This window comes from Melospiza melodia, unplaced genomic scaffold (genome assembly GCF_035770615.1).
Source record: "Melospiza melodia melodia isolate bMelMel2 unplaced genomic scaffold, bMelMel2.pri scaffold_18, whole genome shotgun sequence".
Classification (NCBI taxonomy): domain Eukaryota; kingdom Metazoa; phylum Chordata; class Aves; order Passeriformes; family Passerellidae; genus Melospiza; species Melospiza melodia.
Window position 1 is genome coordinate 16,480,650 of NW_026948525.1, and position 24,891 is coordinate 16,505,540.

Consider the following 24,891-nt stretch of genomic DNA (forward strand, 5'->3'; position numbering starts at 1 on the left):
CCCTGCCCTCAGGAGATGCCCTTTGCTGCTGGAGCTGCTGTGCTGGAGCCCAGCTGTGTCCCAGCAGTGCCCATGGCCTGGCCCTGCCTGTGGCCACAGCAGGGACACGCAGCAGGACAGTGACCAAGCTGCCAGAGCACTCCGGCCTTAAAGCCACAGCAGGGCTGGAAAGGACAGGGTGCAGTTTGGCAGAGCAGCTCTGAAAGGACCAATCCCTGCTGCTCCCTGGCTGTGCTGCACTGCTGGGACTCTTTTCCCCTTCTCCTCTCTAACTTCATGATGGTGTCACAGAGCTGGGATCCCAGATAAAACATGCACTGTAAGGTAGTTTATTTTCTTCAAATGTAGCAATAGCACAAACCCTGGTTTACAGAGCTTGTGGGTCAAATTCAAGAGGTGGACACTGAATTTGATGGGGGTGATTAAAAATTTTTATTGAGGATAATTTTGTGAGAGAAACCCCCATCAAATACTACCAAAGACCTGGGCAGGCCTGTTGGACCTGTCACGAGTTCCATTCCAAAAACTATGCAGAAGGAAACGGGCAATTGGTTACTTCAGAAATCATCCAGTCATCATTTTCCTCAGGGCATCCTTGAGCTCCTGGTTCCTCAGGCTGTAGATGAGGGGGTTCAGGGCTGGGGGAACTACAGAGTACAGAACTGAAACTGCCAGATCAAGGGATGGGGAGGAGATGGAGGGGGGCTTCAGGTAGGCGAAGGCTGCAGTGCTGACAAAGAGGGAGACCACGGCCAGGTGAGGGAGACAGGTGGAAAAGGCTTTGTGCTGTCCCTTCTCAGAGGGGATCCTCAGCACAGCCCTGAAGATCTGCACATAGGAGAAAATAATGAACACAAAACAGCCAATAGTTATACAGGCACCAACCACAATGAGCCCAAGTTCCCTGAGTTTGGAGTGTGAGCAGGAGAGCTTGAGGATCTGTGGGATTTCACAGAAGAACTGGCCCAGGGCATTGCCATGGCACAGGGGCAAGGAAAATGTATTGGCTGTGAGCAGCAGGGCATTCAGAAAGGCACTGGCCCAGGCAGCTCCTGCCATGTGGGCACAAGCTCTGCTGCCCAGGAGGGTCCCGTAGTGCAGGGGTTTGCAGATGGACACGTAGCGGTCGTAGCACATGACAGTCAGGAGCGAAAGCTCTGTTCCAATGAAGAAGAGAAACAGAAACACCTGAGCAGCACATCCTGTGTAGGAGATGTCCCTGGTGTCCCAGAGGGAATTGTGCATGGCTTTGGGGACAGTGGTGCAGATGGAGCCCAGGTCGCTGAGGGCCAGGTTGAGCAGGAAGAAGAACATGGGCGTGTGCAGGTGGTGGCCGCAGGCTATGGCGCTGATGATGAGGCCATTGCCCAGGAGGGCAGCCAGGGAGATGCCCAGCAAGAGGCAGAAGTGCAGGAGCTGCAGCTGCCGCGTGTCTGCCAGTGCCAGCAGGAGGAAGTGCCTGATGGAACTGCTGTTGGACATTTGATTTCTCTGGCCATTGGGAGCTGTTCATGGAGAAAAGTCAGTGACTGGTTAGGAGAAACTTCTTCCAGCAAAATCAAAGCCTTTTCCCACAGACCCTTCTCCTGTAAGACTCTGACACTCTTTTCAATTTCCAGCAGATTTTCCTTCAGCTCCAAGTGTGGAGCTCTGGCTGGTGCTTCCTGACTGGGACTTCAGGTTCAGGGCAGCTACACACAGAGGTTTTTTTTAGTTCAGCCTTGCTGTGCAGACATAGGAGGGGCACAGGGTCCTGTCCTCGTGTTCCACTTTGAATCTCTGTTAACACAGAAAGCCCTGTCAGCATTTGCCCTCCCACTGCCAGGGAACAGGAATGGTAAAGTCTTTTTCAATGTACTAGTGTTATTTAAAGCTTTTCTTCATCTCCCCTGCTGATTATTTTTGGATGTCAGAAACTCTCTGCTTTTCTGCTGCCTCAGGGAGAACAGTGAGTTCTCTGAGGCAAGGTGGTGAGTGGAGAGGGAGGGAAGGAGGTCTGTCACCCTGTCCTGTTCCAGGATTCTCTGGGCATTCACCTTTCCCAGACAGAGGATGATCACCCTCCCATGTTTCCTTTAAAACCATCCTGACATTGCTGACAGCAGATGGATCCCCACATTCCAGCAAATGTCCATCCCCTTCTCAAGGTCTCAGCCCCACGTTTGTACCCAGGGACAGACAGAGCTCATTTCACCAACCCAACAGCATTTTCTCATCATAGACCTTCTGTGTCTCACCGTGGGGCTTTTAGATAACGCAGAGATGCTACAGGACAGGTTTGTATCCTAGAAGGAAGCTCAAAGCTTGGACTGAAATCTCAGGGAGATTCCAGGTGTCCTATGATGGCATTGGATTGAGGGAGGTGCAGCTCCTTCCCTGGCTGCCCTGACAGCATTGCCCAGAGACGGGCACTGGGGACAGCGTCACCCTGAGCCAGCTGTGCCCCCTCCAGAGCCCCCAGGGCCGGGCAGCTGCTTCCAGCCCTGTGCTGTGCAGAGGAAACTGGGCCCGGGGCTGCAGAGCTGCCCCACAGCTCTGCTGCAGCTCTGCCTGCACAGGAGGGGCTGCATGCCTTGGAGCCCCGGCCCTGAGGGCAGAGGCTTGGCTGGGGCACAGGAGGGAGAGGGCTTGTTCAGAGGGAGGGGCTGCACTGGAGGGGATCCTGTGCACATCTCTCAACTCTCCCTGCCACAGCATTTCTGGGTTTTGTTTTCTCTCATTGTCTGATCTTCTCTCTGCTTCCTGCAGATTTCCCTCCTGCAGGTGTTTCCCAGTGCCTGATCTCTCCCTGCCAGCACTCACAGACCCCAAATCTCTGTGCCCTCTCCTTGGCCTGACAGAACCCTGGCTGCTTGCAGGGCACTGGCTGGGGCAGGTTCTGTTTGCACGTGGGACAAAGGACAGCTCAGACTGAGCCTGAGAGCTCCAGCAAAGGGGATGCTGGTGCTGTCCATGGGCAGAGTGGCTGAAAGTACATTAGGGATCTCCTGTGAATCTACAGAACACAAAAATAACAGTTCCAATGTCTCAGGAACTTTTAAAATTTCATAATTAATAATTCATAATCAATCTTTATTATTAATCCCCCTGGTTCCTGCCATTCTCCAATATTAGGAAATAGAATACAAAGTCTTTGGAAATGTCCTAATTTTTAATGAAATCCTTGTATTGGAAGTATTTTATGACTGACCAGCATTCCTCAGCATGTCAAAGCTTCATGGGCATTTCACCTCCCCTGCACCAGGAATATTCAGAGTTGTACTCACAGAGTCTGTAGGCATTGGGATGTTCCAGCTTTAGGAGATGGCTCCAGGAGCTGCAGCTGTATTGTCCTGCAGCCAGAGGTTCCTGTGCCAAGGGCTGACAGTGATTTGCCCCAGGCACTTCTCAGCCCCTTCCCAGCCCTGACTGATTGAAGCTCTCTGTGCCTCTGTGCTGTGCCTGGGGTGGCTGCAGGCAGAGACCCAGCCCTGCTGGGCTGGGAGAGGAGCTGCTCCTCAGCAGGAATGTCTTTTTGAAGCTCTTCTTGGTTTGCAAGGAGCTTCCTCTGGGCCAGGAGCCTAGCCCAGCTCAGCACAGACACAGCACAAGGATTTTAATGACCCTCTCAGGGCTTTGGTGTTGTTTACATCAGACTCAGTCCCTGAGAGAGTGTTCAGAAAACTTCTCAATAAATCAAAGTTTAAATTAAACTCCAAAGTTTCTTGAAGTTGTTATGGGTCCCACTGAGGAACACAACTCACAAAGTGGCCCCAGGTTCCAGTTAGAGCAGAACACTGGAGGCAGTGATGACAGCTGGGGACAAAGAAGGCAAAGGTGTCTCTGGTGCTGAGCAAACCTGGATGTGTTTGAGGAATGCCAAGGGCCAAGGCCTGAGCCCCAGCCCCTGGCCCTCCCTCTTTGCTCAGGGCTCTTCCCGGGATGGGCACTGGCATGTGGGCATGTGCAATGGCAAGGGCAGGAGCATGGGGCAGCCCCTGCCAGGCTGCTGAGCAGGGACGAGGAGGCAATGAGGCCCCAGCCCTGCAAGGGTCACTTGTCTCCTGCTGCTGCCTCAGGCCCAGGCCCAGCAGCCATGGCCAAAGTGCTGCCCAAGTTGGCTCTGGCAGGGCTGTCTTGCAGCTGCTGCCCATCCCTGTGCCCTGTGCAGCCCAGGCTGTCCCACGGTGTCCCTGCCCTGCGCCTCTGTCCCTGCAGGCTGTCGGCATCCCCCGGCTGCCCCACCTGGCAGGGCCCTTCCTTTGCTGACAGCTCTGCCTCCAGCCTGCCCCTGCCTGCCCACACAAAGCCTTGCGCTGACCCAGACTCCTTCTGGGGGATGTGTTGCACCACAGCCCTGCCCTGGGAGGGAAATTTCTTTCTCTTTGGGTTCTGTCTGGCCCTCCCTGTCTGCCCTTTGCATTAATTCTTTCATTCTCTGTCTGTTCTCTACTATGTCAAAAGAAGCCACCATCTCTGAAACCACCGTCCAGTCCCTTCCAGGGCTCACCTCTGCTGTCCTCAGTCTCCACCCCACTGAGCAGAGAGCTGCTTTGTCCCTATATTGTGCTCATGTGCTTGAGGCCTCCAAACCCCACCTTGGGAGATCTCTCAGCCCTCTCCAAGGTATTGGCAAATTAAAACATTCTGCTCATAGTCTAAGAAAATCACCTCAGGACAAGACCTGTCAGACCTGTGTGTCCTGGCTACTTTTGCCTTGGAGCAATCCTTGGATAGATGGAATATTTTAGGCTGAGTTTAAGTTTTGCCCATGGGCACTTTGATGTGAACAACGATTCTCTTCCATTGGAAGGAAAGCAGAGGTCCAGTGTTTCAGGGGCAGATGGGCAGCAGCCACCAAGGGCCAAGGCGAGCCAGACCTTTCTGGAATTGCAGCTTGTGCCTGAGAGAAATCCTTGGATACACAGAATTTGGGAGGTAGAATACAAGTTTTGGCCAGTGGTCCCTTGATGAAAAGGCCATTTCTGTTCCATCTGAAGGAAAGCAGAGAACCCCAGGGTTTGATGGTAGATGAGAAAAGCAGCCCCTAGGAGGCCAAGTCAGCCAAACTTGTCTCTCCTGGCAGCTTTTGATTGGGAGTTATCCTTGGATATATGAAATTTAGGGGCCAAATCTCAAATTTGGCCCTGGCCCCTGGATGAGGAGACTGTTCTATTTCCATCACATGGAAGGCAGAGAGCCCCAGTGTTTCAGGGGTAGATGACAGGTGGCCATCAGAGCCCACAACACCAGTGAGAGCTGGCAGGTTTTGTGTGGGAGAAACCTTTCATGTAGTTAATATTTTAGGAGGAGTAGCAATTTTGGCCATGGAGGAATAAGAAGATTCTTTTCCATAGGAAGGAAAGCACAGAACCCCAGTGCTTCAGGGGCTGATGAACTGCAGGCACCAGAGACCAAGGCCAACCAGACCTGTCTGTAATGGCAGCTTTTGTGTAGGAGCAATCATTGGATATAGGACTATTGGTGGTGGAATCCCAATTTCGACCATGGGCACCTGGAGAAGAAGGATGGTTCTTTTCCCTTAGGATGGAAAGGGCAGAGCCCCAGTGTTTCAGGGCAGAATTCAGGCAACCAGCAGAAGCCAAGGCCAGCCAGACCTGTCTGTTCTGGGAGATCTTGTCTGGGAGAAAAAAACCCTTGAATGTAGGAATTTTGGAGGACAAGTACCAGTTTTAGCCATGGGTGCCTGTGCAGGAGGGACAGTTCTTTTCCTTAGGAAGGAAAGCACAGAGCCCCAGTGTTTGAAGGCAGGTCAGAGCCCCAGGGTTTCAGGGGTACATGAGAAGAGACACTCGACATGCCAAGGGCAGTTGGACCAGTCAGGCCAAGCCAACCAGACCTGTTCCCTGTTCCCTTGTATCCATGGAGCCCTGCAGTGTCACAGTGGTGGTGTCATATTGGATCCTTGGTTCCATGAGGCCCAGATGTGTCACTCTGGCCTCTGGTTTCCATGGGTCTTCACACTGTCACAATGGTCCTTTGCTTCCATGAGGCCTGGCAGTGTCACAGGGGTCTCCTTGGTGCCACAGTGTCACAATGAACCCTTGGTTTCAAGGGGACTCACAGTGTCAGAAGGGTCTCTTTGGTTCCATGAGGCCCTGCAGAGCCCCTTAATTCAACGAGGCCTCCAAGTGTCATCATGGCCTCCAGGATTCCATGAGGCCCCGCAGTGTCACAATGGACTTCTGGTTCCATGGGGTCCTGCACTGTTCCATAGATCCTTAGTTCCATGGGGCCCAGCAGTGTCACAATGGCCTCCATGGTTCCATGGTGCCTCACAGTGTGACAACTGCCCCTTGGCCTGCCAAGACTCCACAGTGTCACAATGATTCCTTGCTTCCTTGAGGCCTTGCAGTGTCACAATGGTCTCCATGATCCCATAAGGCCTTGCAGTGTCACAACAGACCATTGGTTACATGGAGCCCCACAATGTCACTGTGGTCCCCTTGGTTCCACAAGGCTCTGAAGTGCCACAATGGCCATTTGGTTTCTCAAGGTCTCCAAGTGTAAAAATGGCCTCCATGGTTCCATGAGGCCCTGCTGTGTCACAATGGCTCATGGTTCCATGAGGCCACAAAGTTTAACAAGGGACCCTTGTTTCCATCAGGCCTTGCTGTGTCACAATGGACTTCTGGTTCCATGAGCTCTTACACTGCCAGCAGCAGTCTCCTTGGTTCTACAGTGTCACCATTGACCCTTTGTTCCATGAGGTTCCGCAGTAGAACACGGTCACCTTGGTTCCGTGAGGTTGTGCAGTGTCGGAATGGACCCATGGTTCCACCAGGCCTTGCTGTGTCACAATGGCCCCTTGGTTCCAAGAGGTTTCTCAGGGTAACAATGGTCTTCTCTGATTCACAGTATCACAATGGACCATTGGCTCAATGTGGCACCAATGTGCCAAAATGGATTTTGGTTCCATGGGGTTCTGCTGTATCACCATGGACCCTTTGTTCCATGAGTTTGCACAGTGTCACAGCTGACTCCTTGGTTCTGGGAGGCCCTGCTGTCACCAAATCTCTGAAATATCAGAATAGGGCTCCTTAACACTCATTTGCTATTTCAGAGGGTGTCATTTATTCAGGCCTGAGGTCTAGAGAGGAACTCCCAACCTCACATGAACGTGTAATTCTCCCAGCATGTTGCTTCTATACAGTCCGTAAATGTGAATTACAATTTACCCACTTCCATAAAACCCACCCCAAGTTCCCAGATTCACTCCTTGTTTTCTCTATCCCTGTAACCTTGAGGCAGATGTCTTCTTCTTCTCTTCCAGCCATCCTTGATGGGAAAGCAGCCTCTGCATGCCTTGTTCCTGTGCTGAAAGTTCACAGGCAGGGTACAAATGGAATGAATCCTTTTGGTATCAGCCCAAGGCTTTGTGTGGGCAGGCAGAGGCAGGCTGGAGGCAGAGCTGTCAGCAAAGGAAGGGGCCAGCCAGGTGGGGCAGCCGGGGGATGCCGACAGCCTGCAGGGACAGAGGCGCAGGGCAGGGACACCGTGGGACAGCCTGGGCTGCACAGGGCACAGGGATGGGCAGCAGCTGCAAGACAGCCCTGCCAGAGCCAACTTGGGCAGCACTTTGGCCATGGCTGCTGGGCCCGGGCCTGAGGCAGGAGCAGGAGATAAGTGACCCTTGCAGGACTGGGGCCTCATTGCCTCCTCGTCCCTGCTCAGCAGCCTGGCAGGGGCCGCCCCATGCTCCTGCCCTTGTCATTGCACATCCCCACATGCCAGTGCCCATCCTGGCAAGAGCCCTGAGCAAGGAGGGAGGGACAGGATCTGCCTGGCCAGGGGCTGGGGCTCAGGCCTTGGCCCTTTGCATTCCTCAAACACATCCAGGTTTGCTCAGCACCAGAGACACCTTTGCCTTCTTTGTCCCCAGCTGTCATCACTGCCTACAATGTTCTGCTCTAACTGGAACCTGGAGACACTTTCCCAATCATCTCCCTCAGTGGGACCCATTAAAACTTCAAGAAAGTTCAGAGTTTCAATTTAATTTTGAGTTCTTGAGATGTTTTTTGAACACTATCTCAGGGACGGGGTCTGATGTAAACAACATCAAAGCCCTGAGAAGGTCATTACATTTTTTCTAGTCCATTTATGGAGAAAAATTTCAAACACCTTGTAAAAAAAATACAGATTCCTATTTTAAAGGAGATATTTTATTTTATTCCTCTTTACAACAGAGGTGATTGCAGCATTCTGTGATTGATATTGACCCAGGGTCTCTCCTCAGCAGCTCTGGCCTGCTCACAGAAGGAGCAGGAGCTCTGACCCAGTGTGGACAACCTCACTCCACATTGCCCAGCCCCATCCTGTCTGTCCTCACTGCCCTGGCCCTGCTGTGCTTGCAGAGCTGGCTGCACCCAGCCTGAGAGGGGTTTTCCCTTTTTGTACTTTTTGTAGCCATCTCAAACTGCTGAGTTTCCCCAGTGCAAACAGACCCAGTGCTCAGGTGTGTGCCAGCCCCAGGTGCCACCAAAGCCACTGCAGAGCTGCCCTGGGCCAGCTGTGAGGGTGGATCATCAGCCCAAGCTGCACTGGGCCCCTGCAAGGGGCTGTGGCCATGGGCACTGCACTGACACCACTGCTGGGTTTGGCTGCCACGGCCACCGTGAGAAATTAAACTGTCCTTGGAAACACTGGGGAGGACTGGGACATACTGGGAGTGACACTGGGAATGCTGGGAGACACTGGGACATACTGGGAGTGAAAATGGGGAAGACTGGGATAAACTGACGACCCTGGGAACATTGCGGGGAAGACTGGGGACACTGGGGAAGAACTGGAAGGGACTGGGAATGAATGCCAGGGTATTGGGAAGGACTGTGTTATACTGAGAGGGCCTGGAGGGGCACTGGGATTGAACTGCGAATAAACTCGTCTTACTGGGAGGGACTACAGAGGTTGAATAGGCTGTTCCCGCCTGCCATTTGCGAAAGGTCCGGCCCATCGCTTTCAGCAGGCAATCAGCAAACGGACCGGAGCCATGAGGGCGGTGCCTGATGTCGGTGCCATCTTTTATTTTTGCCTACAACTCCCATCATGCCCGGCAGCCCGAAATCGCCCCATTGGAGCCGGGACTACAACACCCGTCATGCCCCGCCCTCCACAGAAACCCCGGGATCCGCCCCCATCTGTCCCATAAGCATCTCCCAGACCCTCCAGGATCCCTCAGTGCCCCCTCAGTGCCCATTCAGGGTCTCCAGAAGCGTCCCCGGATCCCTCGAGTGCTCCCTACCCCACAGATGCCCGGTACAGCCACTTCTGGGAATTCATCTCCTCTCATCCCTCGCGGCTCCAGAGCCCCTCAGAACACAGTCCTGCAGCTAAAACTGCTGCTGTGCCCCGCGCCCTAAAGAGCCCAGTTAGAATTCCGCGAGCTCCCCTCGAGTGCTCAGGAGCCTTTTACGTTCCCCCCCGAGGATCTCAAGTCGCGGCTTGGACGCAAAAGTGTCCCCCAAGTGCCTTCCCAAACCTCCAAACATCGTGTTCGAACCACTTCTGGGACTACAGCTCCCAGCATGCTGCGTGGCGCATGGCTAGCGCTATTCCAGCCTGGACTTCATCTCCCGTCATGCCCCGCGCCCCACCGAGACCCATTGCAGCTGCGCCCAGAACTCCCGTGATGCTCCGCGGCCCCACTAAACCGTATGGTACCCGCGCCTTCAACTCCCATCACCCCCCGCGGCCCAGGGAGACACTTTCGAGTCCCCCAAGAGCCCGCCCGGACCCCGAAGGCCCCCAAATTCCCCTCCCTGACCTCCAAGGGCTCCCCTGGACCCCCAAGTGCTGCTCCGGACCCCAAACTGTCCCTCAGAATCCCTGAGTGCCCCTCCTAGTGCCCACCCAGCTCCCCCAAGTGTCCTCCAGACCCTCAAGTTCTGTCTCAATTCCCTCCCAGACCCAGAACTGCCCCAAATGTGCCCCAGAAAGTTCTCCATGGACCCCAAAGTGGCCTTTTTTACCCTGTCTGGGAAAATGAAAAAAGATAACAAAAGGATTTTAAATGGTACTAATTAGCATAAAGGAGAAATCAAGAGCCACACTGGACCGTGAATTAATGAAGGGAATTGTGTTACTTAGAACCAATGACCAATAAATTTTTTGCTTGCTAAAAAGGTATGGGTTTTTTAATTTAAACCTTCAAATTCGGTAATACAAATATAGAATAATAATATTATAAATAAGAAAAATAATAATTATTTTTTTAAGTCAGTAATTTTTTTTAAGGGGAAATGCATAGTTATTTTTATGTTTTGGGATGTCAGTCTGTAAGAGACAGTCCAAAGATCCCTCATCTGCCTCACAGCCGCCGTCAAGGATGGAGATTGAAGCCCTCCCCAAGGACTGAGACTGAGACCCTTCAAATTCTAACCGCGGGGTGCTGGCCTGACTGGAGCGGGATGTCTGCCATGGGAAGCAGGAGGTTTCCCATAGGAACCAGTCCTGAAACAACGGGCCCCGCTCACTGCTAGCACCGGTTTGTGCTGTTCAGAACTGGACTGTCTGTACCTGTTCCCAATGGATTTATTCTCCACCGTTCCCTCCATGTGCCGTCCTGCTCCCCTCCCGGCGGTAGATTATAAAAGAGTCCTGAGTTAACCAAAGTCTTTTAGACTCTCCCAGATGTGACCAGACAGATCTATTGGGTGGACCACGAGGATCTCATCTCTCTGTTGGCAGCTATTGCTCCCTCCATTTCTCTGTCTCTCTATCCTTTATCCCCATTCTAATCCTTGTGTTGCATCTGCTGTGGGCACTCAATAAAAGGTGCATTTGTTTTGGTTAATACTGAAAGTCCCCTGCTGTGTGTCTTTGCACCCTGAGATCAGTGAAATGAACCATCGTGACCCCCCTTGTACCAGGGGATGGTGACACGGCCTGATGGGGTTGCTGCCCACAGCGTGTGAACTTGATCTTCTTGGTGGCGACTGCACTGGTTCATCTGCTCTTGCTTTCTGGTCTCCCTATCCCAGAATTACCTGTGCCACCTGCTTTTCTTATATTGTGGTTCTCTGCAGTTCCTTCAATAGTCAGCCCTTCTTAAGTTCACTCTTGGAATAGGAGATTATCACCTCCCCATCATATCGAGTGCATTTGAGTGCACTTGAATGCATTTTGCCTGCATTCAAAATATGGTCCCTGGTTTTGATTTACTGGGGAATCTCTGTTTGTATTTTCTACCTCTGTAGAGGCTGGGATTGAAGGTACTTGAAATGATATTTGGCATTCAGATTCAGGTGGTTTTTGTTTCTTATCAGTGACACAGCCTTACCACCATGAGTTCTGCAGCCTTTCATCTAAGGCAGAAAAAGGCTCCCTATGTCTTGTTACAAGGCCTGGATGGGACCAAGGAGACCATGGTGATACTGGGGATCCAAGGAGACCGTGGTGACACCATGGAAACTCATGGAACCATGGGCATTGTGACACAGCAGGGCTTCATGGAACCAAGGAGTCAATTGTGAACCTGAAGACCTTCAGGGAACCAAGAGTCTCTTGTGACACAGGGAGTACTCATGAAACCATGGAGACCATTCTGGAACTTCAAGGCCTGATGGAACCAAAGGGTCATTCTGGCACTTCTGAGCCTTGGAACCAAAGGGACCACAGTGACACAGTGGGGCTCTGTGGAACCAAGGGGCCGTGGTGACATTGTGGAGTGTCATTGAACCAACTGTCCATGGTGACACTGCAGGGCCTGATGGAATCATGGACACCATTGTGACACTACAGGGCCTGATGGAAGCAAGGGGCCATTGTCACACTCTGGGGCCTCTTGGGATCCAAGGGCAGTTGTGATACCATGGAAATTATGGCAACTGTGGCACCATGAAACCAAGGAGACCATTGTGACCCTACATGGAACTAAGGATTCACAGAACAGTGCAGGACACATGGAACCGAAGGGCCATTGTGAAGCTGTAGAACCAAAAGAGCCCATTCTGACACTGTGGGCCCCCAGGGATCCAAAGGTCCATTTTGACATTGCAGGGCCCCATGGAATCCTGGAGACCACTGTGAAACTTTGGGGCCTTTTTGAATGAAGTGGCCCTGCAGGGCCTGATGGAACCAATGAGACCCCATAGAACCAAGGGTCCATTGTGACCCTGTGGTACCAAGGTGTCGTGGGTTGACCCAGGCCAAATGCCAGGCATCCATGTGGGCTGCTCACTCACTCCCCTCTGCAGCTGGACAAAGAAAATTTAATAAAGGGTTCATGGGTTGAGATAAGGACTGGGAGAGATCACTCATCAAATACTGTCCTGGAAAAACAGGCTTAGCTTAGAGATGTGAAATTCATTTATTACTAACAAAGTAAGAGCAGGAAAAGGGGAAATAAAATAAGCCCCTCAGCTCCCTCCTTCCAGCTCTACCTCCTACCCCAGCAGCGCAGGGAGACAGGGAATAGGGGTTATGGTCAGTTCATCACCCATGGCTTCTGCCCCTGCTCAGGGAGAGGAGTGGTTCCCCTGCTGCACTGTGGGTCCCTCCCCAGGGAGACAGTTCTGCAGGAGCTTCTCCCATGTGAGTCCATTTCAGGGGCAGCAGCCCTCTGCCAACTGCTGCAGTGTGAGTCCATGCCAGGGACAACAGTCCTTCCCAAACTGCTGCAGCATGGGTCACTCTTCCAGGGGTGCATTCCTCCAGGGACAGGCTGCTCCAGCCTGGGAGCAGGGCCCCTCTCTCCATGGCTCTCCTGCAGGATGCCTGGGTCTCCAGTGGCTGGAGCACCTCCTGCCCCTCCTTCTGCACTGACCTTGATGTCTGCAGATTGTTCTTCTCACATGTTCTCCCTCTGCTCTCCTATGACTGCAGTTAAAACTGCGCCACAATCTCTATTTTGATTTCTTTTTCAATCTGTTATCACAGAGGCGTTACCACCATTTGTAACTGGCCCAGCCTTTGCCAGCAGCAGGTCCATCTTTGAAGCCACCAGGGATTGGCTGTGCCAGACATGGTGAAAGCTTCCAGCAGCTTCTCACAGGAGCCATCCCTGTGCCTCCCCTGCTACCAAAAACCAGGCCATGGTACCAAGGGGCTGTGATGACTCTGTGGGACCTGATGGAACCAATCGATAAGAGTGACACTGTGGGGCCTCATGGAACCAAGGAGCCACGGTGACACTGCAGGGATTCATGGAACCAAGGACACCATGGTGACACTGCAGGGCTTGGTGGAACCCAGGGGTTTGATGTGACACTGCGTGGCCTCATTGAGCCGAGGAGAGCACTGTGACACTATGGAACCTAATGGAATTATCAGAAATGATGCAACTTCCGGTTTCTTTTAATGTAAATTTAGGCAGGGGTTTGTTCACCCAGGTGGAGGGGAATTGAAGTTTCTCTTCAAAAGACTCTGTCCACCAAGGTTGGGTGAGGCCTGATGAGCTTAACATCTACAGATTGGGAGTGGCCAGAAGATGCACAGGAGGTAAATGAACATTAATGAACATCACCCCCAGTGTGGTGAGACACCTGGTCTGGGAAAAAGATTGAGAAGGGAATCAAAGAATGAGGACTTAATTGACATCAGAGGTGAACGGAGCAATCATCAATAGGAGATCAAATACTAAAAATTGTGTAATTTAAGAGAAAAGAACATTAATTTCTTTAAGTTTTGTCTGTATAAATATGTGAGAAACATAGTAAAAAGCAATGTGGGATTGAATGATTTTCACTGTGCAACCCGGACATGTGTGGATGGAATGATTTCTCTTGCACGTGCTGGCCACAATAACATCCTGGCAAGAATAAAGTAATGCCTAAATTCTGTAACACTGAGAAGATGTTGTTGGAATTTCTGTTTTTCATGCAGTTTCAGTGTCAGTCCCAGTGACGTCCATCACCAACACAGGCTCCTCCTGGACTCTTTAGAGAACTGGAGGCCATGATTGCACAAACCTCTCAGAGAGTCCAAGGCAAAACCCAAACCCAAAGTCCTTTGAAAAACCTGCAGTCCCTGGGAGCATTACAGAGGCCCCAGGGCCATTTCATACCAAGGCTCCCCAGGGACTCGTCCCAGCAGATCCCTGAGGCCAGGAGTGCAGGGAGGCAGGGGCTCTGTGCAGGCAGCTCAGATGCTGAGCAGATCCTGGGCTGGCTGGAGGCAGCAGAAAGGCTGAGGCCGAAGCCCAGCCCTGGGGAAGGCAGATCCTGTCCCTCCTGTGTGCTCAGGACTCAGCTGGGAACACGGGGATATGGGAGGATGCTGAGGGCAGGACAAGGGGGTGACAGTGCCCAGCCTGGCTGGGGCTGTGCCAGGAGGCCCCAGGGCCTCAGCACAAGGTGTCTCCTCACAGCCCTTGGTGGCACAGACCCTGCTGTGCCCCAGGACACCAAGACTTGGCTTCTCCTGGGCACTGCCAGCCCTGCCAGGGCCCTTGGCCATGTCCAGCACAGCTTGTCCTGCACTGTCCCACAGCTGCTGCAGTGTCCCTGCAGGCTGCACACTCCCATCTTGCTGTCCCCTGGCTCTGCCCTGCCACTGCCAGCCCTGCCCTGACCTCCGCCCACGCTCACCCTCTGTGCCTGGGGACACACACAAGTGCACTGAGCTCATCCCCCTCCTTCTGGGTGCTTCTCCTGCCACAGCACTGCCCTGGGAGGATTCATTCCTCACAGGAGCTGCTGTGTTTTTACTGGTGCATTTTATAGCTCTGCTTCTGCCTCTCTGGCAATTCTCTCTTCAAAGAGCTCTCCAAGGAAAAGATTCATTGAATTGTGGAATAGCAGAGGTGAGAAGGGCCCCCTGAGCCCCCTTGGCCTCGGCGTGGCTGTCATGGAGTTCCCTTTGCCAAGACACCCCTGTCCTGCTGTGCTTGGCTCTCGTGGCTGCAGCAGGGTCGGTCCCAGCCCAAGGCTTTGCCTGTCCCTGAGCAGGGCTGGCCCCACATGAGGCATCTCTGCAACCCTCCACCAATAGGCTGGGGTGGGCAGGTGTTCCTGGGGGCACAGGGATGCGACAGCTGGGCTGGACTGACCCCAGGGCTCTTCCATTCCATGTGATGTCCTGATCAGCAGGGAAATGAGTGGGTCAAGAAGGTCTCTGGATTTTCTGTATTAATATATTTGTCTTCCAAAGCAACCACTATGTGTGCTGAACTCTTGTTTTCCCGTGGTTTTCCTTGCTTCTGAATTTGGCCTTTGCTTTTTAGTCCCTCCAGTATTAATCTCCCTTTATGATGACCCCAATGTTTTCACCTTATTTTCTTCTGTTTTCTGATGAAGGAGGGACAGTGACAGAGACACTTGGCTGTCACTTGATGGCCAGGGGGGTTTAACCACAGTCACCTCGACCAACTCTTCTCTTATGGGCACAGCCAGCAATGTCAGGGCTCTGTCAGGTGCCCACCCCTGAGCTGGGCTCATGCCCTGCTCACAGCCCCAGGGCTGTCCAGGCACACGAGTCCTTCCCTTGCACACACACACACAGAGTTCATTGCAGCATGGGCAGGAGCTCCCTGGGCTCCACTGCCACTGCCAGAGCCTGGCAGGGACCTCAGCCCTGCGGGTGTCACCCTGCCCTGCCCTGCCCTGCACTGCCCTGCCCTGCCCTTCCTGAGGTGCCCCATGGCCAAAGGGATGAAAATGGGGAGCTCTGTGCTCAGGAGCTCATCCAGGGGTTCCCAGGGGATGTTACTCTCTGAAAGCTCCAGGAGCAGCTGAGGGTGTTTGTGCTCACTGGGTTTATGTCCCATCAAACACACACGATGTTCAAGGCTGTGGAATGGCCATGCACTGCAAACACAGACTCCTGACCCCGTCACTTGATGTCCCTCCATGGAGGGAAGAACTACCTCTGTGACCTGAGGTGAGAGATCACTGCTGTAGCAGTGCTGGCTTTGCAAGGGCACTGCTGGGACAGCCCCAACCTGATCACTGCCAAACTTCTGCTGGTCACTGCTGGTTTCCTCTCCAGGACACTGTGTCAGGCACATCCCTGAGAGCAAACTGGGAAGAGGATTAAAGCTTGCAGGCCCTGCACTGGGGAGATGCCCTTGCACAATGGAAATGCTGCTGCAGAGCCTAGCTCTGTCCCAGCAGTGCCCATGGCCTGTCCCTGCCTGCAGTCCCTGGACAGTCACACAGCAGGACAGGGACTGAGCTGACAGAGCCCTGAGGCCTAAAACCAGCACAGGGGCTCTGAAGGGGAGTGTGGGAGTGAAGGAAGGGGAGGTTATGGAGGAGAAGCCCAGGGCCTCCCTGGCAGGGAGGAGAACTGGGGTTCCATTTTCTGCTCCAGCTCTACCCAGAGGCAGTGGCCCTGCAGCTCCAGAGAAGGCAGGGAGGAAAGAGGTCAGGCACACATGGCAATACAGAGATCTCTATTTTGTTTAGGCACATAGGTAGTACAGCTCCTGATTTATACAGTCACTGATTCACACTAGAAAGGCAAATATTTAATTAAAAATGGTACATACAAAGATTTTCCTGTGAACAAATCCTCCAAAATAAAATACCTGTGCCAACAGCAAAAAACACAGGACACAGAGTGAGCATTACTGAGTAACATTGCATGAGCTATGCAGGAGAATGCGTTTATTGCTTCTGAAAAGCATTCATGATCATTTTCCTCAGGCCATCCTTGAGCTCCTGGTTCCTCAGACTGTAGATGAGAGGGTTCAGGGATGGAGGCACCACCGAGTACAGAACTGATACTCCCAGATCCAGGGATGGGGAGGACATGGAGAGGGGCTTCAGGTAGGCAAAAAAGCCAGTGCTGATAAACAGGGAGACAACAGCCAGGTGAGGGAGGCAGGTGGAAAAGGCTTTGTGCCGTCCCTGCTCAGAGGGGATCCTCAGCACAGCCCTGAAGATCTGCACATAGGAGAAAACCATGAACACAAAACAACCAAATAACAGAAAATCACTAACCACAATAAGCCAAAGGCTCCTGAAGTAGGTGTGTGAGCAGGAGAGTTTGAGGATCTGTGGGATTTCACAGAAGAACTGGCCCAGGGCATTGCCATGGCACAGAGGCAGGGAAAATGTATTGGCTGTGTGCATGAGAGCATTGAGAAAGGCACTGGCCCAGGCAGCTGTTGCCATGTGGGCACAAGCTCTGCTGCCCAGGAGGGTCCCGTAGTGCAGGGGTTTGCAGATGGACACGTAGCGGTCATAGCACATGACGGTCAGGAGAGAAAATTCTGCTGAAATGAAAAAGGCAAAGAAAAACACCTGTGCGGCACATCCTGTGTAGGAGATGTCCCTGGTGTCCCAGAGGGAATTGTGCATGGCTTTGGGGACAGTGGTGCAGATGGAGCCCAGGTCACTGAGGGCCAGATTGAGCAGGAAGAAGAACATGGGTGTGTGCAGATGGTGGCTGCAGGCTACGGCGCTGATGATGAGGCCGTTGCCCAGGAGGGCAGCCAGGGAGATGCCCAGCAAGAGGCAGAAGTGCAGGAGCTGCAGCTGCCGTGTGTCTGCCAATGGCAGCAGGAGGAAGTGCCTGATGGAGCTGCTGTTGGACATTTCTTCACTCTGGCCATGGTGGACTCTTGAAAGAAGACATGGACAAGACGGGACATATTTCCTTGAGTCAATCTTACTGTATTTTGTTGCACATTCATTGAAAATTACTTGTCTTTCTTTGGGGAAATTTCACTTAGTTTGGGGGTTTTTTTCTAAGTTTGGGGTTGTGCTGGTGAGTTACTGCCTGATCCTCAGCATTACTCTCATCCTGAACACGTTGGAGCCCAGAGGGGAAACAGGGCTCCCTGTGCCCCAGTGCAGTCAGACTGCTGGTGTCACACAGGTGCCCTTTGATCAGTATACCTCCTCTAGTTCAGCATGAGTGGACTTCAAACATCCTTAAAAATAAAGTGGACTTTTTGAAGGTTCCAGTTTCATTGTCAACATCTCTAAATTTTTCACTTTCCATCTGCAGCTGGACAGGATGCGATACCAAGGGTTGGTCTGGCTCTCTGCTGCCTGGAGTGCCTACTGGGAACTGTTGCTCCATATCCAAGCCTTGTCCCTACCAGTGCTGCCAGAGCCCAGCCCAGCCCTGGGGGCTCAGCTCTGCCTTGCAGACCCCTCCCAGCACAGGGCACTGCCCCGGGGCATCTCCCTGGCAGCAGGGCTTTAAGGGTAGGGCAGACAAACAGAGATGCTGCAAGCCAAGGTGCTGCTGCTGCTGTCTGTAGGGAGAGGAGGCTGAGGAGGCACTTTCTGAGGGAGATCTGAGGCACATCTGCTGGATGCCCAGGGTGGCAGTGCAGAAGTCTCAGTGACACAGCCAAAGCTGACAGCCCCTTTCCCTTCCCTTGAGGAGAAAGCTGAGAGCAGCCCTGGCCATGCAGCACCATCTCCACAGCAGGAGGAATCTGCCCTAAAGGGGGTGGCTCCTTCCACCTCCAACTTCTCCCCAGCAGCGTCCATGGGGAGCTGCCAGGCAGGCTGAGAGCTGCCCCTGGCAGGTGGCACATGCCCTGGGCTGGCCAAGAGCCCTGAGGGCTGCAGGAGCTGCTCTGCAGGACAGCCCTGGGCAGCCCTGGCTGCAGCCCCAGCTTCAACCCCTGGCAATAGGAGCCATCCTGCCCTGTCCCTCTGACAGTGCCCAGGACAGCCCCACTCTGCAGCACATCCTCCTCCTCCTCCTCCTCCTGTGCCACAGAGAAACTGGGAGAGTCCTCCTGACACATCCCCCAGGCTATAGGGTGCGCTGGCTTCAGGAGATCCCTCCAGGAGCACAGGGGACATTGCCCTGCACCCACACACTCACCATGCACAGGGCTGTGAAGATCTTTCCCCAAGTGAAGTCTCAGCTCAATGTCTTCCCAATCCTGATTTCCTTCAGCCTGTCTCTGCCTGGCTCCTGTCCGATCAGCGCTTGCAGGCAGAGCCCTCAGCCCTGCTGGGCTGGGAGAGGAGCTGGTCCTGGGAAGAGCTGTTCCTTTAAAGCTCAGCAGCACAGACACAGCACAAGGACTTTAATGAACCTCTTGGGGATTTGGTGTTGTTTACATCAGACTCAGTCCCTAAAAGAGTCTTCTAAAAACTTCTCAAGAACTCAAAATTAAATTGAAACTCTGAACTTTCTTGAAGTTTTAATGGGTCCCACTGAGGGACACGACTGAGAAAGTGTCCCCAGGTTCCAGTTAGAGCAGAACACTGGAGGCAGTGATGGCAGCTGGGGACAAACAAGGCCAAGGTGTCTCTGGTGCTGAGCAAAGCTTGATGTGTTTCAGGAATGCAAAGGGCCAAGGCCTGAGCCCTAGCCCCTGGCCAGGCAGATCCTGTCCCTCCCTCCTTACTCAGGGCTCTTCCCAGGATGGGCAGTGGCATGTGGGGATGTGCAACGGCAAGGGCAGGAGCATGGGGCAGCCCCTGCCAGGCTGCTGAGCAGGGACAAGGAGGCAATGAGGCCCCAGCCCTGCAAGGCTCACTTGTCTCCTGCTGCTGCCTCGGGCCCAGGCCCAGCCGCCATGGCCAAAGTGCTGCCCATGTTGGCTCTGTCAGGGCTGTCTTGCAGCTGCTGCCCATCCCTGTGCCCTGTGCAGCCCAGACTGTCCCACGGTGTCCCTGCCCTGCGCCTCTGTCCCTGCAGGCTGTCGGCATCCCCCGGCTGCCCCACCTGGCTGGGCCCTTCCTTTGCTGACAGCTCTGCCTCCTGCCTGCCTCTGCCTGCCCACACAAAGCCTTGGGCTGACCCAGGCTCCTTCTGGGATATGTGTTGCACCACAGCTCTGCCCGGGGAGAGAACGTCTGTTCTCTTTGTTCCTAAACTGAGTCTTCCCCATGTGCCTTTAGCTTTGATTTTTTTCTTTCTGTGGTTGTTCTCTATTATGTCAGAAGGATCCACCATCTCTGAAACCACTCTTCAGTCCCTCTCAGGGCTCTCCTCTGCTCCCCTCAATCTCCACCCCACTGAGCACAGAGCTCCTCTGTCCCTGTACAGTGCTCATGTGCTTGAGGCCACAGGTGCCTGGACAAGAAGGACGGTTCTTTTCTTCAGGAAGGAAACCACAGAGCCCCAGGGTTTTGAAGGCAGATCAGAGGCCATCACCAGAGGCCAAGGCAAGCCAGACCGGTCTCTCCTTGCAGCTTTTGTCTGAAAGCAACCCTTGGATATTTGTGGAGTTTTGGAGGTGGAATTCCATTTCAGCCATGAGTGCCTGGACCAGAATGACAGTTCTTCTCCACAGGAAGGAAAGGGCAGAGCCCCAGTGTTTCACAGGCTGATTAGAGGCAGCCCCAAGGAGGCCAAGGCCAGCCAGACCTGTGTGTGTTGGTAGCTTTTTTCTGTAGCAATCCTTGGATAGATGGAGTTTGGGAGGCCAAATTCCAGTTTTGTCCATGGGCACCTGGACAAGAAGGACAGTTCTTTTCCATAGGAAGGAAAGTACAGAGCCCCAGTGTTTCATAGGCAGATGAGAGCTGGCCCTCAGGAAGCCAGGGGAACTTAGACAGTCCTGGCAGCTTTTGTCTGGGAGCTGTCCTTGGATACAAGGAATTTTGGAGGCGAATTTCCAATTTTTGCTATGGACACCTGCACTTGAAAGATGATTTTTCCATGGAACAAAAAGCTTAGCCCCCCAGTGTTTTGAAAGCAGATGAGAGGTGGCCTCCAAGATGCCAAAGCCATCCAGAGCTGTCTGTTCTGGCAGGCTTCATACAGGAATCATCCTTCGATATAATTGAATTTGGAGGTAGAATCCCAATTTCAGCCATGAACCTCTTGAGGAAGAGGAGAGTTCTTTCCCACAGAAAGGAAAACACAGAAGTCCAGGGTTTTAGGGGCAGATGAGAAGCAACCCTCAACATACCAAGGTCAATTGCACCAGTCAAGCCAAGCCAACCAGAACTTTCCCATGTTCTTGGATCCTTGGGGCCCTGCAGCATCACAATTGCCCCTTGGTTCCATGAGGCCCCGTAGTATCACAACAGATCTTTGTTTCTGCAAGTCCAGTGATATCACAGTGGTCTCTCTGGGTCCCCTTTGGCACAACAGCCCCTTGCTTCCATGAGGCTTGCAGTGTCAAAATGGTTTTCTTGGTTCCATGGTGTTGGGGAAGATGAAACAGGAATGACTTATAAATATGATTGTCTGGCAAAAGATTTTGTGAATATAGAAACTATAAGAGAGATCGACATGAAAGCCAGCTTTGAGATACCTTAGTTACTAAAAACCTGGAAGCAATAGTCTGGCCAGACTGAAGGTAATCCCCTTTGGATGAAACAACACCCTCTGCTTGCAGTCAGGTCCAAGGGTCAGAGGATACTCTACTAGCTTGGCAGAAGGAGCCCAAAGAGGAGATTTTAAGGTTTAAAATGTAACACAGCATGGTAATGTAATGATTCTTATAGGCTGTATGTAAGTGGTATAGGATTTGGATATTGTACTAGATTGGTTAGTGAGACATAGAATATTCAACACAGAAGAAGATTTATTGTATTGTAATGGGAACCTCACTCTCCTATGCTTTTGCTTTCTCACCCTTTTACTCTCTTACTCTTTTACTCTCTTACCCTGTCATTCTCTCTACCCCTCTCTTCTCTCGGGCCTGCTCTGAGCTGTGGCTGGCAGCTGCAAGTGTGGCCCCTCTGCAATAAACCGCAAGTTCCACGACCTGGCTCCAGAAATCTTTTGTCTCCGTCCGTCCCGACCGTCCTACTCCCCAATGCTCCGAGATCATGGGACTGTGCAGAGTACCACAATGGCCCCATGGTGCGGCTGAGTCCTCTAGGAGCTGCAGCTACTGCTGTGCCCTTGCCAGGGGCTGAGGCCGTGTGGCAGTGCCCAGAGCAGCCTGGCCTGAGCAGGGCTCGGGGGAACGTGGGGCTGCCCCGGGCCCGCCGCAGGAGGGGGAGTTTCCCGGCTGCAGGAGGCTCGTTCCTCCATAGTTCTCCTCCATGACCACCACCAGCTGAGGGCGGATGCTCAGCACTCCTTCCGCAGGGAGGTGGCCCCTGCCCGGCTCCCAGGGCCAGAGCCGGGACCCCCTGAGCAGCCCTGATCGGAGGTGACAGGGGAAGGGAGGGGACAGAATATCCCCAGGAAGGGCAGGTCCCCATCCCACCCCATTGGCACCGCGGGACCTGCGGGGCTTGGGGACACCGTGGTGAGGGATGACCACAGGGGTGGGCACAGGACTGGGCACAGAGGGACTCTGCTGATCGTCTGCATCCAGGTGAGACTCCCACAGCACCCCCGAAGGTTTGGGGGGCTAGGACCGCACAGAGCTCCATCCCCGGGAGGGAAGTGCAGCCCCGGCAACCGGGGGACAGTGACACAGACACGGGCACGGGCACAGCCCTGGGGCTGCCCTGGGCACCCGGGGGACGGTGACACAGGCACGGACACAGGCACAGCCCTGGGGCTGCTGCTGGCATCCAGGGCACAGTGACATGGGCACGGTCACAGCCCTGGGGCTGCCGCGGGTACGCAGGGGATGGTGACACGGGCACTGGCACAGCCCTGGGGCTGCCGCGGGCACCCGGGGGATGGTGACACGGGCAAGGGCATGGGCATGGGCACAGCCCTGGGGCTGCCGCAGGCACCCGCGGGTCAGGAGGGTCTGAGGGCTCCCAGGGGTCCCCGCCCCACTGAGCCTGGCGGCCGCTCCACAGCCGCACTCTGGCCTCGATTCCAAACAGCGCCAGCTCCAGGACGGACACTTGTGGCTGTTGAGGGTGGCACAGAAGTTCTGCACTCTGTTGGAGATGCTGGCCACCTCCAGCCGTGGGGGCTGAAGGCACGGGGCCCAAATGTGTCTGGAGGCCACCTGTCCCCCTGCCCCAACGGTGATACCAGGGGATGTCCCAGAGAGGGGACGGTGACCTCAGGGAATGGCTGTGGTGTCGCAGAGGGGCTGTGTCATCGAGGCACCGCTGTGGCTGTGATGAGAAAGGCACAGAGCAGCTGTGATGCCAGCAAGGGGCTGTGTGACATCACAGAATGGGTTGAGTGAGGTCACAGACTGGGCAGTGACATCACAGAGTGGGTTATGACATCACAGAATAGGTTCTGTGGGGTCATTGATCAGGTAAGATAATAGATGGGACTGTGTGACATCACAGAACCAGCTGTGACATCAGAGCTCAGATTTTGACATCACAGGACAGCTGTGTGACATCACAGGGTGGGCTGTGACATCACAGGGTAAGTTGGGACATTACAAAGCAGGCTGAGACATCACAGGGGAGATTCTGACATCATAGAGTGTGGCAGAGTGACATCACAGAGTGGGCCATGACATCGGGGAGTGGGATGTGACATCACAGTGCTGCTGTGTGACATCACAAAGCAGGCTGACATCAGCTGTGACTCCCAGAATAGGCTGTGACATTACTGAGCAGGCTATGACATCAGAGGAGGGCTGTGTGAGGTCACTGGGTTGGTCACTCTGCCCCAGCTCCCCCTCACAGTTTCCCCCCAGAAGTCCAAAGCTACTCATGCCCAGCAGGGTCCCTGTCCCCCGGGATCCGCCTGGCCCACCTGGAGCTGCAGCCTCCCCCAAGGATGTTCCACAAGATCAACTCCAAAACCTGACACAGGGACAAGGTGCTGGACTGTGTGACCAGGACATCAAGGACGAAGATTATCCAGCTCACTGAGGCCTGGTTTGGGTCCCCAGGGCAGGAAAGATGTCTGGCAGCTGGAGCAGGGTCTGGGAAGGGCCTCCAAGGTAGGGCTGGAGCCCTTGGGCTGTGAGCAGAGGCTGAGGGAGCTGGGTTGGTCCAGCCTGGAGCCGGGAAGGCTGAGGGGCTCCTCATCCCAGCCTGGCAGTGCCAGCCAGGAGGGGATGGAGAACACAGAGCCAGGCTCTTCACAGGGGGCTGGTGGGAGAGAAAAGCCAATGAGTGGAAGGGGAAAAAGGGGAGATCAGCCAGGACAGGAGGAGATGAAATGAGTCAGGCTGGTTTCAGCATTTCCTCAACACCAAGAGCAGCCTGACCTCCCTTCTCCATCCACCACTGACAGCTTTGCAAATCAGGAATTGTTCGGGCTGTTTGGCCCCCAGTCCAGGATGGGCATCCTGAGACAAGAACTTCACTGTGTTTATATCTATCACAGAACCATATTTTTCTAAAATTAATTTTATTATGGAAATCATTGTGGATGGTGGACATGTCAGACACTGCTGGGACATTGCAAATAGCTCAGGGGAGAGCGTGATTGTTATTGAATTGTGTCCTGTTCAACCATGGACCGTTGGCCATGAAGAGAAACTTCCTGTGCCTCTGAGTCTCACCAGTTCCTGACCCCCAAGGGACACAAACCTGGTGAGTTCTGGTTCCCACTCCAGTGGTGGCACCTGCACCTCCCTCCATCCCCAGAGCAGAGATCCCTTGTCTCACAAAGTCCCTGACAATGCAGGGATGAAGGAACCAGGACAGGCTGTGGGGAGCAGGGGCAGGGCACAGCCAGGGATTTGGGGGGGTTGTGAGCCCAGGGCAGGACGTGGCCCTTGGCCTTGGTGAACCTCATCCCATTGTCCTGGGCCCATGGCTCCAGCCTGGCCAGATCCCTCTGCAGAGCTGAAGCTTTTCATCTCCTAAATGTATCTCATGGCTGTCCTTTTTAGTGTCAGCTGTCTTCATGGGCTCCTCTCTCAGCTTCCTACCAATGTGAGCTTCCCTTTGCCCCTCATCCTCACATCACAGGCGGCACAGTGTCCCTAACACTTGTGCCTAATTCCAAGTCCCTGGCAGAAGTGCCAGGGCTGAAGCTCCAGGTGCTGCTCCTGCCCGGCGTGTGGGGCAGTGCCAGGCAGGTGGGGCTCACCAAGCACACCCTCCATGCCCTGGTCCTGGTCTGGGTAAGAGGGATGGTGATGTTTCCCTCCAGCTGTTGGTGAGAGGACAGGACTGGGGCTCAGGAGATGCTGGGACAGTGAGCAGACAGGGTTTCCCACCCCCCTGCTCCAGCAGGAGGATGTGT

The 24,891-nt window shown here is 53.8% G+C and overlaps 2 protein-coding genes across 2 annotated transcripts; both read right to left on the minus strand.

The window, feature by feature from the left end:
* Nucleotides 1–505: 505 nt before the first annotated feature.
* On the minus strand, nt 506–1,101 carry LOC134433398 (olfactory receptor 14A2-like; the record flags this gene model as incomplete). The annotated part of the gene is made up of 2 exons (XM_063182252.1): nt 506–526; nt 640–1,101. Coding segments are annotated over 2 exons (483 nt in total), but the record flags the coding sequence as incomplete, so codon positions are not given.
* Nucleotides 1,102–16,634: 15,533 nt separating this feature from the next.
* LOC134433429 (olfactory receptor 14A16-like) lies at nt 16,635–17,096 on the minus strand (the record flags this gene model as incomplete). Its single annotated transcript, XM_063182276.1, has 1 exon — nt 16,635–17,096. A coding segment is annotated over one exon (462 nt), but the record flags the coding sequence as incomplete, so codon positions are not given.
* Nucleotides 17,097–24,891: the final 7,795 nt, after the last annotated feature.